The sequence below is a fragment of the Ischnura elegans genome, chromosome 10 (assembly GCF_921293095.1).
Source record: "Ischnura elegans chromosome 10, ioIscEleg1.1, whole genome shotgun sequence".
Taxonomy (NCBI): Eukaryota; Metazoa; Arthropoda; class Insecta; order Odonata; family Coenagrionidae; genus Ischnura; species Ischnura elegans.
The window spans coordinates 58,681,207-58,700,547 of record NC_060255.1 but is presented as its reverse complement, the minus strand read 5'-3'; the positions used below and the strand labels follow the sequence as shown (position 1 = coordinate 58,700,547).

Here is a 19,341-nt window from a genome sequence, read left to right as displayed (position 1 = left end):
TCCCCCTCGGCAGCTGATTGATTACAATGGAAAACAAAAACGAAACGGAGAGAACGCGCTCGTTGCAATTGTCAGCTCCAAGCGTAATTTAGAAGTAAAAAATATACAACAGGCAGGATAAATATTACATTACTTAGTTGAAAACCTGTCAGCTGCGACACATGGAAAATGGAAAAATAATAAATCAAACGAAATAATCCGCGTTTGCTTTTCGAAATTTATAGCGTGAAAACGGGTGAAAATCGGACGGAATTAACAATAAATTTTCTCAACTTAATGTTCAGGAAAATTGAGTGAAATTTCAAGAGCAAAACAGCATTCTGAAAATTCCATTGAGTGACACATGAAAAGCGAATTGGATCCTGGAATGAGCAGTCTTTTATATTTTGACGAGATTGCACGTATAAAGCACAGAAACAAAACAAGAGGTAGGAGGATGATACGCCATAAGTTAAAGCAAATCACTGGTAGCTATAACCAGCAGCTTTTGCTGTCAGACGATGGCTTATTATAAAACCGTAAAATACAACAGTCTCCCAAGCCCCGTCGCACGACTTGATTAATCTTTTTCTCATCTACATCTACATAGTACCCTGCGAGCCACCTCTAGGGTGTTTGGCAGGGGGTGATCAATCACCAGCATGCAGCATGCAATTGGACTCCCACATGCACACCTCCATCTCGTTCAGCTAAGGATAATTACGTCGAAGATTGGACATCGTTTCTTTCAACCAAGGACATTACACTAGATGATTTTCAAAATCTATTTTCAGCCACCACGCATACAATTGAGTAATTAAAAAACGTCACCACTCGTTTCACTGATTTCAGAGCAATCCAAATTTCACGGGAAGAATGCTACAGCTAATACTTAAAACATTTTACATTCACGATGAAATAATCAATCGAGTTTATAAAATATCCGAAAATTCTACAGAGAAAAAGTATGGTATGATATTTGGAGGAGGCGACCGACAGATGAGGTCATTTGCGCCATGAGGGAAGGGTAGGTGAGGAAGGGTGGAGAGATACCCGGCGTCGGCATTAGCCTGCTCTTAACGAAATGCACCAAAGGGACCACGGCTTAACGTCCCATCCGATGGACGGAGTGTTGCGCTTCAAAAGTCCTCCACACAACATTCAAGCAGGGATCGGGCAGTCTCTGAAAATTCTCTGCCGCTGCCGGGATTTGAACCCGGGCCCACCGGGTGGGAAGCCAACACACTCACCACCACACCACCTCGATCCCCTACAGAGAAAAAAAATCATTCACTTTGGCTGGGATAGGAAACCGGATTCCCAGATTTCCGGTCGAGTGCTTCAGCCAGTTAATCTACCGAGACGTTTGCCGTTAAACTACCCTTATAATGCAATTTCAATTAGAGGCCCAGGATAAATAAGTAATTAAAAATAAAATTCACACGCCTTTCCTTTAGCCTAGGCTCTGCTCACATCATACCAAGCTAACCTAAGAATTGAAACACTGAACGAAGAAAACATAGTTTCCCACAATCCCGACCGACAATTCGTGCAGGCGAATGATTTTTTCTCAGGGGAATTTTCGTACATTTTGAGCATTGCGGATGACTCCGTAAAGTTGATACCGCAGCTAGTCCCAATATACTTAAATTATTCGAATTTATAACTATGCTATTCCTCACGTTAGAAAATACTTCACTGCAAATATTATGAATAAATGGATGGCTCTTTGCACATCGTGGCGCTGTGGACATTTTTGGAAACCGATTAATGAGTTCCCAAAGTCACAACAAGAATATAGCTTCTACCCTGGGGGGTCCTTAGGATCTCCTCTACGCATTATTATTGCTTTCGATCATCCAGTATCACATAAGACGGGAAAATGTCATCATACACGTCTTTGACATAGGTTTTTATCACAAGAGAGCCTGTTTTTGGAAAAAGATCATGAAATGTGTCGGAATATGTCGGCATAAAATTCATAACGTGGAACGAAAAAGATAAAATAATTCGCAGGCCCCGGTAGGGTTAGAGTTATTTTACCGAGTTTTCACAACTGTGGCCTTCTAAGAAGTGTGAAGAAAAGACGGGAGTCCCTTATAAAGCATAATACTAATCCCAGAGTGGTCCTATAATCGGTATTATTTCCTAAAAGTCTTTGCAAGAAACTACAAAATGCATACAAGTACTGGGAGCTAATATCGGAATCCTTTTTCTCGCATTAACGTCAAACATACCCGACTTCCCACTGACCTTCCCTATACTACTATGTACTGGATATATGGGGTATCGTGGTATTAATTAGTAGTAAGGGAGTAGGAGTTATTGTTTCTTGTTTGCTTGAACTCCTTCCACAGTACTAAAACACGAAAAAGTCAAGAAAGAATTAAAATGCCTATAAAATCCCACTAATCTTACTACCCCTTACCCTGAATGACAACCGGCAACATGCGCCATAGGACAAACTGAAATGATACCGGCAGTAATATACATATTTTGTTACTTTTTGGGTCCAAAATGAAACGTCTGCAGACGAAGTTTCGCCAAATTACTTATTTCCTTCTTTGGGACAAAGTTCCGAACCAAAATGACAGTAAACACCCACGAGTGTAAAAAAATTACGAGTAAAAACAACCTTAGTTGATTTTTCCACATTCCGACAGTTAAATCAATGAATGTTCAACGCAAATGATTTTGACCGTTTGATAAATAAATAAAAACCGTTTATCACATAACTAAATTAAAACACATTACAATAAATCGTGTGTGATATTACATGACAGAAATCTCTAAGACTTAGATTTATCGTTATCTTATTACTACGTATTCCCTTTATTGCAGGTGTGAGGATTTTGAATGAAAACCAGGAAAAGTCTTGAAATCCCAATCGTCGAATATAACAGACGCCTTTACGCTTTCAATATGATTTTGTATTTATTACGTTGGTACTCAGTTGGATACTTTATACTGAAAACCTTTCTAGATATTACAACCGGAAACCATAAAATTACTTTGAATTTGACGTCAAAGTAAAAGAAATACTTTCATGGGGTTCTTCAATGCAAAACGCACCGCATGAGTTGTTCTTGCCGGCCTCTGTGGCGGCACGGCGGGGCTTTTAGCCCACGGGGTCGTGGGTTCGATTCCCGCCTGGGTAGGATACCCCTATCCAGGGCATAAATGTTCATGTAAATCAAAATGCTTAATGTTACGAAAACCCCGATGTAAAGGTCAAATAGCGCTGTTTTCGGCGGTGTGTCAATAAATAAACAAAAGGTTATTTCGCACCGCCCCTCTTTCATACGGTCTTTACTTGTCCCGTGTTGTTATTCATAATGTAATCGTAAACTGCAACATATACACGCTATTAATTAGATTTGACTTTGTAAAAAATGTATTACGTAGGGAATTTTTTCATCATTATTGGGTAAGACATTCATAAAGGCCCGGTTTCTAATAATCACTCAATTCCTCTCAGCGAAGCGTCCGTACCGTACACAAAGCGCACTGACGAAAGGCAACATGATCGCATCTATGACCGCACGCACAATAGGAGCCCTTAACTAAAGATAGCTCGCCTTTGAAGGGACGCAAAAAGTGAGCATCGGGGTTGATGGACCACGATGTGAATGAAGGCACGCCCGCCGAACGACAAAGTGAAATCCATCAGCGCGCGCTAATCACGAGGAATTTCAAGCTAACTAAGCGTAAAATTAGATTCTGGATCAATAAGTAACGGACACCCGGGTTTGCCGCTCAAACTTACAGACCTCAGCGCTTATATCGGTTACAATTAGAGGTCGCTGACTGAAGTTAGCAGAGAAATTAGCGCCTGCCGCAGGAATAGTTACATTATCTCCTAACGACTGACTATAGTTAGTTGCAGCTAGCCGTTAGCGACGAATGAAGTGGAATTAAAATCCTGGAACGAGAGCAAGGTGCAGTTGTAGTCGTGGTTATTTTCGTGCAGGGTGCGTTGATGGCTATGGCTATTTCGCACCACTCAATTCTAAACCTTGACTGAGAAATAAATATGTAATGATATAAAACCATCTAAAAAGACTATTAAGTTCGCTACACGAATGTAATAATTTATATTTCTACACTAACCGCCATGTTCAAATACGAGAGCTCATACTTTTTTTTAGGTTAAGTTATTTTGAAAAGGAAATCGAGTACGAATATTTATTTGTAGAATCGCCGAGGATTATTCATAGGGTCAACTTCGAGCATGGTATTATAAACAACTTTGGTCTTTCCACACCGCTTTTCATACGTACCCTGACCTCAAGTACATATTTAGAGTCATGTGTCATTATTGCATACGTAGGATAAAAGTTGATGGGCCAAGACCTAGGTTACCAACTCAGTAATGCTTCGAAACCAGCATTGCAACTCCAACAAAACAGCGGGAAGTGCGGACCATTCAGAAACCTTGGAAAATACACTTAAGGTTTACTTTCTTCCGCGGACCTTCCCGCAATACGCTGGATGAATCCTACCTACTCCGGGGCACTACAATAAATATTTATCAAATGCGTTCTTCACGAACGGTCCGGGGTAATCGAAATTTCAAGGCTTCACCTCTGACGCCTTTACGCTCCCACCAGGTTAAATGTACCATTAAAAAATCAGCTGATGATAAAAAGGAACTTTCTTGAGTTTAACTTACTACTAAGGTAGGCGAACATAACTAGAGACGGCACAATACAATTACGTCCTTGCATGTCGCTTGAGAATTCTCACAATCCTTCTCTTAAGATTCAAAACATCATTCTACTATATAATATTGCATTTCAGTTCACTATTTTTAAATCCACTAATTTATAGGGTGACCAGACGCATGTACTTCGTCATTTAAGTCCTTCTTACTTATATATTAATATCTGAGCGTCTAGTTGCATCTTCCCATCAAGCCAAACCTTCCGGTCTTCTTCCTTTTAACTATATAATGACCTATAAACTGAAAATATAATACAAGGCTGTATCCAAGAGTATCAGTGTCATTTTTATTTAATTGTTATGAAAAACTAAAGGGGCCTGTACAAGTCCAACTTCTAGAAGGGAATCTGTGCAACTTCAGAACCGGATAAAATAGCACATGCCAAATAATCAAGGTTAGTAAAAATTTTTATATTGTACAAGATGAATGTATTGTATCAAATATAGGTGCAAAAGGAAATTCTCGCAAGTGCGTCAACAAAGAACCCCGAGAGGAGCATACCTAAGGCCTATATGTAGCACTTAAGCGGAGACCCACTCGGGACGAGTTCGTGACGTCATCAACTTATATACGAAATAGTTGGTGTTACTTGGTTAATCGCTTAGCATGAAAAATTATTATAATTAAAGGGACCTGTAAATGTACAACCTTTACAAGGAAATATGTGCATCGTTAGAACTTCATAAATTAGTACATGCCAGATACGGTTAGCAATAATTTTAAATTGTAGAAAGTAATTGTAATGTATGGGGAGAAGGTACAAAAGGAATACAAGATCGTAAACAACAACAAACTGCGCAAGGCGCACACACATAGCCGAGGAGTAGCATAGAAGCGGCTACCCGCTCGACATGAGTTCGTGACGTCATCAACTTATATGCGAAATAGTTAAATTATCCGTCGGGAGTAGCTCGAATAGGCTACAGTATAAATGCTATTTTATGGAAATGCAAAGTCATCCCCCGCCCCATGAGGCAGTGAACTCACGTTTGCACGTTCCTCTGGCGTCGGGAGCGGCTTTCGAGGGTAGAAGGCCGGGTTCGAGGAGGCAGCGGAGTCCGGGTGCGCAGGCGCCGTGGAAGCCGCCGCACGGCTCGTCCTCGACGCGTGCGCAGACGCGGCAGCAGCGGCACGCGTCCCACACGAGCGCCCCCGGCCCCCCAGGACACTCCCAGGCGGACACGCGCTCGCACTCCGACACCGTGCACACGCAGCTCACGGCACGGCCACGAGTCACGGCACGCGTCGACTGGAGAGACTGGCTGCAATCATATTTCATGCATTATATCAACAGCGTTACAAGTGAGCAATTGGCCAGGGGTAACATACATAAACATGGTACGAAAAATATTACGGAGGCTTCCGCGGTGAGTTTATTGGTGATTGTTTTTACGGACTTATATTTTTTTAATATTTTTTTTCGCAAAATATGAGTCAACGCGGAAGGAACCCGAAAAACAATCACCATGGTACGAAAAATATACACCTTTGTATACGACCTTGTATACCTCGTGCATAGATGTTTATCTTTTCCCTGGCTAACAATACCCAACAATTAAATGATAAACACATCCTTCCTCAACCTATTCGTAAATATAATTATATTTTTTTGAGACGGTAGAAAAAATGCAGGAGTGCATTTCGAGGAGGAAAAAAAATGAGTGTTGGCCACTTTCTAAGGCAAAGGAAGATACGGAAGACTGTAGAGGCAGTAGGGAGTATGAGCTGTGAGTGGTAAAACCTCCGAAGGAGTGAAATGAATACATGGATTTAGTAACATGAAGACATATATGCATTGAAGTAGTGGTATAAAGGGATGGAAGTAGTGAATTGAATAAATAGAGGCATTGAAATGAAGAAATGGAATCAGTGGATTGAAGATATGAATGAATGAATGAGATGACATCTTTTGAAGGGCCAGTAGAGAGTATGAGCTGTATAGGGTGCTAAAAATCTCTGTTAGAGTGAACGGAATGTATGGATTTAGTGTAATGAAGACATAGATGTAGAGAAACAGTAAATTGAAGATATGGATGCAGCGAATTGAAGGCATAGATGCAGTGACCTCACGGCATGGATACCGTGAATTAAATACATGGATTTAATGAACGGAAGAATATTCCCTTATCCACCTAACCCCCGCAATGCCCGGCCTGAAGCATCATAAGAGAAGCCATCTATAGTATATGAAACAGCCCAGATGCAGAAATCCAGAGAAGACAGCTGATTGGCTGGGAGCTCGGAAGAACAATATAAAAGAAAAATCCGCTTGGCTTGGCTAGTGAATGGAAGACATAGATGAAGTGAACTGAAGAAAGGGAAACTGTGAGTTCAAGACATGAATGCAACGAATTGAAGAGACTGGCTTTGAACAGGAAACATGGGAAGTGACACCAAGGGATGTAACGCCGCGTTCCAGCTCGCATTGTTATGTTTTTTGATTGAATGTACATTAATTTTATGTGAATTGTTTATTTTTTGTCAAGGTGCTGTAACAAGTTGTGCTTCGAGGGAGATCGATGAGTAAAAAAAGGGAAGAGAGGTTCAAGTAACCGAACTTGTTAAAACTTCTCTTTCTCCCCGAATGGACTAGGGAAACACAGGATAATCATAAAAGAATGGTCAGTTTTTTGATAATTCATTGAAAGATAGTAGAGACAGGGAGGAAGAGAATTGTCATAGGCTTCCCGATCCCTGCTTGAGTGACTTTTGGAGGGCAGTTCAAGTGCAGCACCCCGTCCGTCGAATGGGACGTTAAGCATTGTTCCCCTGAGCGTCTTTCGTTATGAGTAGTGTAATATTGACGATGATTTTCTTTTCGAACGAGTAAGGGCGTACACTTTGAAATTTATCATGTAAAAAAAATTGAGACAAAAATTTCGAAAAATAAAAACAAAACATAAACTGTAAGTAGTATTGTATCGTAGTGCGTGGCGTTCTTGATTCGTTGATCTCTCCATCTTTGGGGTTTTCTCCACGTTGTTTGACATAGGTTGACAACAAGTTTCGCTGGGATACCGGCGCAGCTGTTGTCAAGCAATGAAAAACAACACGGCGTAAACCCGGACGATGGAGAGACCGACTGTGGGAACTTCTATTTTCATTTACACCATGTTCAAAACCGTACCATTTTTTCATGACAAAGGAACGTTGTATTAAAACTTATCAATATAGCACTACCGAACAGTGACGCGTTATAGGACGCGATGGATGGAAGAGCAATACACCTGATAGCACACCTGAATTCGCTGGCCACGGTGGGCGTGCCGCTTGCTGCGGCGTCATTATCCGTGGACGCCGCATCGGTAGAAGTTAGCGCGGGCAGCGAGGGGACAGGAGGCGGGGAGGCCGTCGCCACAGACAACAGGAATAAGGCCCAGCGGAGCGCCATGGTCCCCAGCAAGAGATAGACGTCTCTTCAAAACCAGGAGAACTGCAACCTTACCACCACCAAACAATCCACTCTGTACACACACTTTAGATCTGTCTCGAAATGGAAACCATTACGCCAACTTCCTAGTAGATTCACTGTCGTTCCCCTCCACAATCTAGCCACTTTCCTTTTATCTCAAGTCTTCTTCTTTTAAATCCACCTCCCGATAAATGGATGCACTCTCTACCCCGATACAGTTCAGTCACTTTCTTCCTTCCCAACCGTTAAAACTTCAACATCGATATCCGGAGACAAGTATTTCTTAGCCCTACATCATTTATAACACTTTCCTCCCTTATTTCCTTTACAAAATGACTACCTTTGCATCAGCGACCGAGCACAATTACAGTCCCTTCACAATTGACACACCTTCCACCTCCCCTACGGCAGCCGCTCTGAAATCAATTTCCGGGTAAAACTACGTTCCGCTAAGAAGGGGGTTGATGATTCACTGAAGAGGGAAACTAACCGAGGACTATAGGGGAAGATAACGAATTCCGCAAACAATCACTCACAAAAATAGCACATCGACTGAAGAGATGGTCTACTCTTGTCTCCACTCCCACACAAACCATACATGCATCACTTCTAACACAACATTTACTTCGGGCGCTAGGTAATAACTTCACCTATATTTTCCAAATGGCAATGTTCCACGTGGTCCCTGACTACAGTCCACAATCGAGTCTCTTGCCCGAAATTTCGTTTGCGTCGTAAATCAATCAATCAATCACGTCAAATCTTGGTTGTAACTACTCTTCGTCGAGGTCATTCAATAATACAGGAGGTACAGAAATTGGCCGAATAAAGTGCTTCTACCACTTGCGAATCCAGCAAAATAGCTACCTTTCCCAGATATCGTACGTAATGATGGAGAGGTCAAATCGTTTCTCCGATGTAAACAAATATCAGTCTCGCGACAGGGTTCAGAGAACTATTATCCCAATACTTAAGCTAACAGTAAGAATGCTATTGCTTCAGTAAATACAGAAACGGGCATATGCAAAAAGAGGAAAGATAACCATTCACGTGCTTTTTCATTTCTTTGAGAGACAAAATATTAGGCTTTTTCCAAAGTGCGCATGAAATGTTAAGAGGTCACATTGCATCTACACTTCAAAAATAACATCATTCACACAATACTTCCTTGGGAAAACATGGCCAAGCCATTCAACAAATAAAATGAAGACGAGGAAACAATCACTGTTCACATCCAGGTAGCCGAAACGTCAAATGGATAATTTCCAGGAATTCATGATCACTTCGACGTAGGTGTTTTCAAGTGAGTTCAACCGTAGTTACCGGAAACGCAGACATATGGACATCTCTGGGCGTGGGATGCAATTCCAGAAATGGGAGTGGAAAAAAATAACAACAGAAGAAGAGCGGCAAACAGCGGTATCCTAGCAACGCTTCACAGTATCCTAAACCACCGCCAGCTGTCCTCAGGAAATACAAAAGTGATGACTCGAATCAAACTTGCGATGACCTATGAGCGTTTTTCAAAAGAAACGATGGCTTAACAGGGAGCTTCGATGAACGAAAACATAATTTAAAAAAACCGGCGTTCCAGTACAAATAAATTACTGGAAATTGCAACTTTAATTTCTTTAATGAGAGCGAGGCGATCTAAGCACTAGGTCGAGAGGTCCCGGGTTCATATATGGGTAAAATAAATTTGGACACCCCCAGAAATAATATCCTCGCTCCTTGAAAAAGGCCGCGTAATAGTGAAAATCTCCCAGACTCACGGCTTGGCCTGGGGTGAGCTCTAACCTCACGTATCGAAACAAGCCTCGAGGGTGGAAGAATGCACAAATTATTCCTTCCGCTCCGAGATGAATTCCTCCAACTCTAGGAGGAGTGAAGCACTCTGCAGCACATACGTATTCAAAGTAATCCGTCCCACGGACGCTTCGCAAAGCACTTGGAATCTAGGACCGTGGCATGCGAAAACGAGGATCGTGGCAAGAGTGGAGGAAAGGAGCCGAGAACAAACGAACACACCGTCACTGTGTCGGGAGTGTTATCCGAAAGAAGGCGCGGTCTTCCCCCCGCGGACCCTGAATCAACACTGAAGAGAATATCCACGTTCCGCCCCGGATGCGGAGGGTGGGGGGGAGGGAGGCGCATGCGCGGAGGCGGGAAGGAAGGAAGGACGGAAAGGGGGCAGGGTAAAGAGCCCTGAGGTACACGTCCCATCGGGCGGATGTGGTCGCATGTGGTACAAGGGCGTCCACATGGGAAGAGAAAAGAGCTGCACACAACACACAAGCGAATACAACACACACACCCACACGCACATCATATGAGAGAGGCGACCAATTTTCCGCTTATGAAAATTTCGAGGCAAAGGAAAAGGTCGGCCTCTTCAAAGGATATTTGCACGGAAGGGTCTGCAGGGATGATGGCAGAGGGTGTAAAAAAAGAGGAGAACAGTTTGATGAAGGGAAGCGTGGCGTGCAATTGGGTGGGAGTGGAGCGCCTATCTAATATTGCTGCTTCAATGATAGTCGGAAAAAAATTGGCAACTTTCCACGTGTACTTTGAGTGGGACTAATTTCTTTTGTTTTTTTCCAAAAACACATTCTGATGTTCTTGACAGCGTTACTTACATCAATAACGAGTTGACCAGAAAGCGGCGTGGGCCTAATATGAAAGAGTTTCCTACAGTAAAAATATAAATCCCAGAATTTTCAAATACTTTAATTTACCAGTCAAACGAGAAATGAATAGTGCCGAACTGTGGGCGGGACACAAAACGTATAGAAATTGAGTTACATTTGCTGAATTGACTAAAGTAATTAATGTGCGATAGCAGAGCTTAACGGTTCACTTAAACATACCCCAAATAAAATACTTTCTGAACATTTACACTTTCTCTTTTAGACATTTTGGGTGTACCATAAAGTCTTTATTTCCAAAATTATTACATTCGTCAGTTCGTAACTTTAACAGGTCGGTACGTGACGAAGCTATTCTTAGAGGTTTTATTGGAGTATATAATTGGAGTCAGTTCTGCAATTCCATCTTTTATAAACAAAATATTTGCAACGCATTTACCTGTTTCTCAAAAGTCTGAGGGCATCCTAAACATTTCACTCTGAGCCGAGAGTCAGTTTTATTTTTATAATTCCCTTTCGGTATTTTCAAAGTTACGTCAGTCCCGTATTTCCTATTAAATCAGTATTTACAATGATAAGCGACCTACAATTCGACCTCTAATCAAACGAAAAACTAATCACTCGAGCATAGACAGACGTAAACGAAACGGAGCGGATGACTAGAGTTGAAAAGAATTTTCTTGTTGATTTAATTATTAAAAATAGGGTTGCATCGGAAAATAAATGGACAGATGCTGTGACGCTGGCAGATAACGTTCGATGTTGGAAGAATATTGAAGCAGAATTTAATGGGATTTATACAATAACATTTCAAGAAACATTAACGCCACAAATTGATCCATTCGGGCTGCCGCTGTCCTCAAAATTAACTACCTGTGATGCTAAATTATAATAGGAATATGCAGGAATATTTCTCGGGTTTCCCACCGGGTGTCGTATCGGGTTGTAGTTCCCAACGTTTCCATGATTAAGTCATGGAAACGTTGGGAACTACAACCCGATACGACACCCGGTGGGAAACCCGAGAAATATTCCTGCAGAGCATACGCCGGGAAAAACTCAGATTCTACATAATAGGAATATGCTTTAAGACCATTCTTAATAATAACAACAATATTTAAACCTGTTAATGCATGAAACATCCATTCGAAAATAACTTAAATTGCTATTTCTTTTCAATACTTTGCCTATCGTCATGGTAGAAAATCTACATCTGGTTAAAGTATTCGGTGATACAATAATCTGGGCACTCAGGAAACAAAGAAGAACTATATTATATTCCACTGACACTGAGTCAATTTTTATCAACGAAAACACCGAAGACCTAGTTGAAATGTGCCGCTCATTTAATCTGACAATAAAAACACTTTCTTCCAACATAGGCATATTCACAAACATAGACGGGGTCAATACACTATATAGCCTTACTCAGTAATTGTTTAAATAATAATAATAATAAAGTTCTATTAAGGATTTAATTTATTAGCATTATTTAATGCTTTAGGTCTAAGTGAACACAAAATAGTCGAAAAATTAAAAATAATAACAAAACCCTTGGCCAAATCTATGATCATATTAATGTAGAACTACTCCAATATAGATTATTAAGATCACTATACCTTGAAAATGACATATTGTACATATCGAAACCTGGATCGGTCTTTTGTGGAACATACAACTCAGTGCACCTTTTATTATGTTTCCTGTCACCAATTTTCACCAAATATCGCCATCAAGCATTAAGTTGATCCAGACCTTGGAGTTTATCTCATATAACTATTGTCATTTACTCTTTGCTTTAAATGTGTACTTGGTACAATATTGGAATCGCGACAATAGTCTTCAGCCATGACATTTCCTACAAATGTTCAAATACATTTTTGAATGCGTTTCATACGCTTTTTCCATTGATCTCAATTGCTGTTAAAATTTCAAATACTTCAGCAATTCTAGTCCTTACCTAGTCTATGGCCCAATGCAAATTCCTTCCTTGATCTTTGCCTCACTGACTTTAGGAAATTTTTTTTCCAAATAAGTAAAATCAGCACCATTTTTATCCATGGATTTCACAAATTTTTAAAAAGTCCTCATTTAATACGTAGAGGGGAGAAAAGAATATTTTTCGGATCGACCAGAGGCTTAAAAAGAACATTATTTGAAGCCAGGAACGAGTTCTTTACGTTCCGACCAGAGTTTTTCAAGTGCCTAATTTTTCTCTCTCTCTCTCTGCTATCCCACTCGCAGATGAAGCAACAATATTTCATGTAGCCAAGCTGTAAGACTAGTAAAATTGCAATTACTTGCAAGTCGCCAGAAATTTTCCACTCATATTTTTCATAGTGAATTTTTTCACTATGAAAAATATGAGTGGGCCTAATGAAAGCTAAGCCACTTATCAGAAACTACTATGTACTAAGTTGTAATTTCCTGCGAGCAACAAAATTCTCAAACCATCTTCCGAGAAAAAACAAACGTCTTTACGCACCGAAAGTTGGCCCCATATTTATAGTAAGTGGCAGCTGATTCAGCATTGCTTTGGCAAAAATGATACGATAGTGAAAGTGCAAGTTCGCGAACATTTATTGACAAGATAGGAAGGCATGACAACGTAGGACAACATGCCTTGGCAGGAAACTTTTATTTTCACCTGCTCAAACTATCAAGATATTTAAATGAATTAAATTATAACTTTCGTAAAAGCAAAATCACACATTATGCTGTCCTAAAAAAAGCTAAACGTTATAGAAAGAATCTAACCACAGATTCACCCAAAAATGTCCATAGGACAAAATCTATGTTGACCAGTGTTTTCAAAGTTGAATTTTACTAGAGATTCGCAAGTAATATAAGAACTGCTTTCGCAGTAATTTTCAGTATGGAGGATATTTTATATCGCATAATCATCAATTTTCAGTGGAATTCCCAATTGGGTTGAAATAGTAGATTGGATTTAGATAGTATAATTCTTTTTAATCTGCTTTTCGCCGACGATTGGGTCATAATTGCACAGGATTTAATGGCATATATGAAACTATCGGAGGAAACAAAAAAGGCCAAAAAATGGCGCCAAAATTAAACTCCTAGAAAACGCAGCATTTGAACGGCCTCGGTGGATACGTAATTACGTAACGGATATATCGCAACAAAGGTCTCCCGCTCCAGTCCAGTAAAGATGCACTTTCTACAGGAATGTTTTTGGGGTAGTTTTGATTTTTCTGTCCTATATGTATTTTAGGCCGCTGAATCCGAGTCTGAAGTTTGCTATCGAAATTTCGTGGGGAAACAATGCAATACTGGTAAAAGAGAGGCCAAAAATATTTGTTTATTTGGTTTATAACTCGGAATCCATCAACTTTCGAGGATCAGGTATTCAATTTAAAATTAAACCAGAGATAATTTCCTACTAATATTAACGCTGAGATATTTTTCCCACGAACCATTTTATTACCTAATAATCAAACGTCATTTTATGATTGGCTTCTTTTGCTCACCTCCTCAAAAACACCTGATTCTCCGTAAATTATTTTACTATCCCACGGCGCTTGCATTTTCATAATTGATTTCTTTACTATTAGGGAATGAATCCGATTACAATCCTCATTTCCTTCCAATATGTCAAATATTTTTTAATATCGAAAAAATTGCAAAAAGACAGAAAACTAATAGGGTTTACTACTTCCAAAGGTGCTAAAAAAATTTCACTCGATGTTATACTCCGGTTTAACCTTATGCATCTTATCGTCAAGTGTTTGGGAGGAAGTTTGGGAGAAGTTGGCTTTTAGAAATCTCAATTGCTAATTCCTTTTAAGTTGATATATTCCGAGTTAAGAGTATAAGCTAAAAAAAGTTTCCATTTTTGGCCTTTTTGCCATTTCATGCAATGCTGCGTGATAAAATATTTTTAGCAGTAGTGGTAGTAGTATTTTTGTTTTAAGGATGCGTCGACAACTGAGGTCGTTTTGCACCGCACCATATCTTATTTTAACATTTTTAATGCATCAACTCATAAATTCGATCGTCTTGATTTTCTTGATTTATAATTACCTAAGAGAAAAATTTATACATTTACAAATAGCGATTTCTAAACTTAATCTTTGTTCAGAATACCGGGTACTTTCAAAAATTTTACTACCGGGCTGAGTCGCTCAGGGTCGTCAAGCACTATTTCCCTTAATCCACCTACAAGGTCCATTCAATTACGCCATGCTCGTAATAAAATTTTGTTAACATATCTCAGATTTGAACACAACAGTCCAAATTACATAGAATTAAGAATTATGAAAACCACCCCAGAGCTTTCTTTTAAATGACTTTTCCGACTGCATCTTGACTGAAGTATTGTGCCCACGATTTTCTATCGAAAAATGGGCCTCATATCTTCAGAGGTTGCCTCGTTCGAGAAAATTTATGGCTTGTTGAGTGCTATCTTCGCCGCTTTTCACGCCTGTACAAGACCAGAAATTCTCAAATATCTAAGGTTATTTGACACCTCTGAATATAAATTTCCATGCTATGTAGGTAGCACAACCGCCAAATATTTATGGTTTTCTCTCATAAAACTTGCATTGGTACGCTTCATATTTCACTTACACAGGGACACTACATTCTCTATCAAGAAAAGCATATCCGTATTTCAGCAACAACTCGCTGTGCATTTGCCTTCGCCCTCTTAAGATTTTAATTAATATTGGAATACAAGTTTTGCATGCGGCAGCTGTTTCTATCCGAGTTGTTGCAAACGAGTTCTCTGACAACATTACCATTTTTATCAACCGCTGGCATACCTTCGAATATTGGAATTAATAAATAATCACATTCGGATTGACTGGCAGCCTCTCCTTGGTGTGCTATCCAGGAAAATCATCGTTTTTTTTCATTTTTTGCATTACTTTGGTGATTGTGAGCAATAGAAATATGGTGGGTAAATTTTTCGGCAAAGAATATATATCGCCCGAAATCTAGGCTGCCCGGCACGCGTCTAAGTTCCGTGTGTTGCATACGTTCTAGGATACAATTACCTCTTTCTCTCCAATCGTATCTAACAACTTATTCAGCGTCTTTCTTTGCTCCACGACCTGCTATAGCAAAGGTAGTACCCATTTTTGGGGTACATCGATAACTGACGTCATTACCACCCCACCATCAATGGACTTATCTCTACCTACTTAACTGAATATTTACATTATGATATTGAAAAAATTTGCACTGGCTTATAATTCTTATAATAACTATATTTTATTAAAAATTCCAGTCCGTTTTTTAAATAAAGTGGTACAAACTGGACGATCAGGATTATACCAAAGATGTTTGAACCTCCACGGATTCCCAGACTTTTGCGATGATTACGACAATTGTCACATTCCGTCAGGATATGCCGCACAGTACGAGGGCAGACGCACTCATCACGTGGGGGAGGAATGTTCTCATCGTTGAACAGGTAGGAGTGGGTAAGGGCACAATGCCCGATTCTCGTTTTGAAGGGCCAGCTGTTGAGACTGATTTATTGGTAGAGGTTTATTATTTGTAACATTTGCCCATTCATCAACCCACTCCAAAAAGAGATTTAATCCTCATAAGGCACGGGAATCATCGTCTCTTCAGCTAAGGTCAGAGAGTTTTAACTGTAACCACTGGTGGATGATATGCCTGGCCTGGGTGAAGGGAAAAATCTTTACTGGTAGTAGAAATACAATTTAGGGGTGCGCCGACAACTGGGTCATTTGCACCACTCAATGTTCCTATTATTAAGGAAGCTTATTTATTTCTGATAAGGGCATTCAGTATACAAGGGGTATCCTGTGGTTTGACATCACTGGAGTTTGATTATGCCGGTATTCATGAGAATTACATTATTGATTTCTTCTATGTTATTACCCAGACCGGTTTGTATATCTTTGTTCTCAATTAAGCTGCTACGTTTATGTGCGTATATCATGCATTCTAGTAGAACGTTCCTCACAGTAATATGGCAGTCGCAGCTATCACAGCTGGGGACTTTTTCTTCGGTAAAAAGGTATGTATGGGTGAGCGCGGTATGTCCTGTTCTAAGCCAAGGGAAGGCGACCCCTTCCCCACGGCTGTTCCTGACTCAAGTGGTCCAAGCGGATGTTTCCGCATTGATGTCTCGGAGTTTATTGCCAGCGACATTTCTCAACAACTTAATTCTTAATATCATAACTCCTTTTTTCTTAAGTGTGGGAAGTGCTTCGTGAATGCCTTGAACTATGGGATGAAAAGGAAAAATATTTAAGGAGAGATTGAAGTGTCTTGCGTGCATCATTGCATATTATGGATGATTACGACGCCAAAAATATTCATCCAGGGCAATATTGCAAGCAACTCGCCCGTGAAAATACTACACAAAACCTGTAGCTTACCCTTGACATAATACGTGGACGCAACCGCACTTGCACACGCGGACTCAGATTTCGAACCATCCGGAAAAACTGGAGTATTGAGCGTTCCACATTTAGTTGACAGTACGGGCCTTATGGATAACAGTGTTGCCAAGCTTCCACTTCGCCGGCAGGCATCCTAACAGCGTATGCAACCACATACAATAAAGCGCCAAAATGGTTTAGTTCAAAAAGGAGTTAGGGATCGCACGAAAGACGACGTAAATTAAGGAATTTTTTTAGCGTAAATTACAATACCTTCGCTGCAATATAAAAGGAAAAGTCTTTTGTTATTTTATGCACGTACTTATTCAATGCACAAACTGAATAATGAATAATCTGTAATGTAAAAAATAACAATAAATTGAAGGATAATAAAAATTATCGTCACTCCTGAATGAAACAAAATTTCTATTCCTCCATATTATGCAATATTTTTTGGCTCTGGCTAGTATTACATGAAAGGCGATGTTGTATAAGACATCATCAATCTTTTATTTTTCAAAATTTTCCCGTACTTGGTTTATTATATAAGTAAAAGATCTCTTTTCAAGCTGACATCTTCAAAGCTAATTTCCTTAATGTTCTCTTTCCTCCACTTTGTAGTAGTCAAGGATTCCAATTTCCTTGAGTAATAAGAGGCATTATCTACCACTATAATTGATCCATCGGGTAAGTTTGCAAGAAGTGAGTGCTCAAACCATCTCTCGTAACACTCGCCAGCCACTTCTTCATGATCATCCATTGAGTTCTTTTTGTACAGAAACACATGCGATGCTCCTTTTAAAAACCCATTTTCCGTTCCTGTGTGTATATTTGCAAATCGTCCTCCTCGGGAACTGGGGGCCGAGCCCAGTATTTAGTCCAGCAAGGAAATCTTGACGCGGATTTTCTAATTATTTGTTTCGCAAACTTATGTTCACTATTTGTCCAACATTAATCCAACTTTCGCCTGTGAATACACTCGTCCTGTGTTCGCGACGATATTTTTTTAGCTGCCTTAAATAATTAATTGTGCCACCAACGAATAATATCATCCATTTCGATAAGGATGATTCTTTTCCCCCTGCGTTCGTACACGAAGCCTACGTCCAAAAGAAGACGGTATAGTGTTGTCCTTTTGTGATCTGGGAGAATACTATCCATATTTACCGAGTTTAAGATGGATTTTAAAGTCGGAGGAATATTTTTCACGAAGGATTCATGTTCCTTCCTTCTAATTCCCGATCTCACCAAACCGTCGAAAATCACTGCTCTCGAATTTTTGTAAGGCTGTCTAATTTCTTTAGTTTTTGAAGGAGTTACCAATGGACCACGGGAACTTTCCTTTCTCACTCTGTAAATAGTGAACTCCTAGCACCCAGTAGCCTTCGAGGCTTCTCGGCAGGCCTCACTAATAATGAGAGATTTCCTTAAGTACGAGAAGACTTTGAGCACCAACTGTCTTTCGCGGCTTATGAGCTTCTCACCTTTTCTCCTCTTCTTTGTATCGGACGTATTGATTGGGCGTGTTACAGCAAAGATAAGTGTGAAACACACTTGCAGACCACACAACACTTGTTCACTCCAAAAAAATGCAATGGCAAACTGAACGCCTTCGTAAATTCTTCCCACGGCCCCTCCGGCTAGGGTCGCTTTTGGTGCAGGTTTTATGGTACCCTATGAAAGGAACTTAGAGAAAACCCAAGCCCCCTTTTGTAAAAGACGTGCACTGGATGGGGTAGTGTTTCGCACGGATTATGAGATATTCTTTTTCTTGGTTTCCGCGATGGGACCTAAACACCCAAGGCGAAAGCGTCTTATTTCCAAGCCGCTTGCATACTTTCGTGTATCAATGTATTCAGATAAAAACACTGCTGTTACGACGTATGAGTATTCTCTGTTTAGGATATCAAACGAATAGATAAATACATTTCATAGTATGCATTGACAAAAAACTCCTTTTCCGCCCGAGAATTTTCCCTCTGCGCGCAAGAAAAAGCAAGAAGCCCGGCCCAGCGGCACCGTAATATTTTTTCTTAAGATCAAAACCTTGTAACTCGCTTCAGAATTGATGTAAGTTGATGATTTTTTCACCAAAAATAACCTTGTAGTTTTCTTCACATTTGATACGCAGCATATAGGGACCTACGACGTAAGAAACGTAAGTTAGTAGGCGACTACTTTTTACCCTGCAAAAATCAAAAT

General features: G+C 40.1%; 1 protein-coding gene across 1 annotated transcript in view; it reads right to left on the bottom strand.

The window, feature by feature from the left end:
- Positions 1-10,159, bottom strand: part of LOC124167031 (insulin-like growth factor-binding protein 2) — a 46,284-nt gene extending 36,125 nt beyond the window's left edge. Inside the window, exons 1-2 of the mRNA XM_046544801.1 lie at positions 7,942-10,159; positions 5,690-5,964 (exon numbers count right to left, since the gene is read on the bottom strand). Of these exons, the coding sequence (XP_046400757.1) occupies positions 5,690-5,964; positions 7,942-8,093 (427 nt within the window). The 5' untranslated portion in view covers positions 8,094-10,159. The remainder of the gene's footprint in view (positions 1-5,689; positions 5,965-7,941) is intronic.
- Between the last annotated feature and the right edge of the window lie 9,182 nt (positions 10,160-19,341).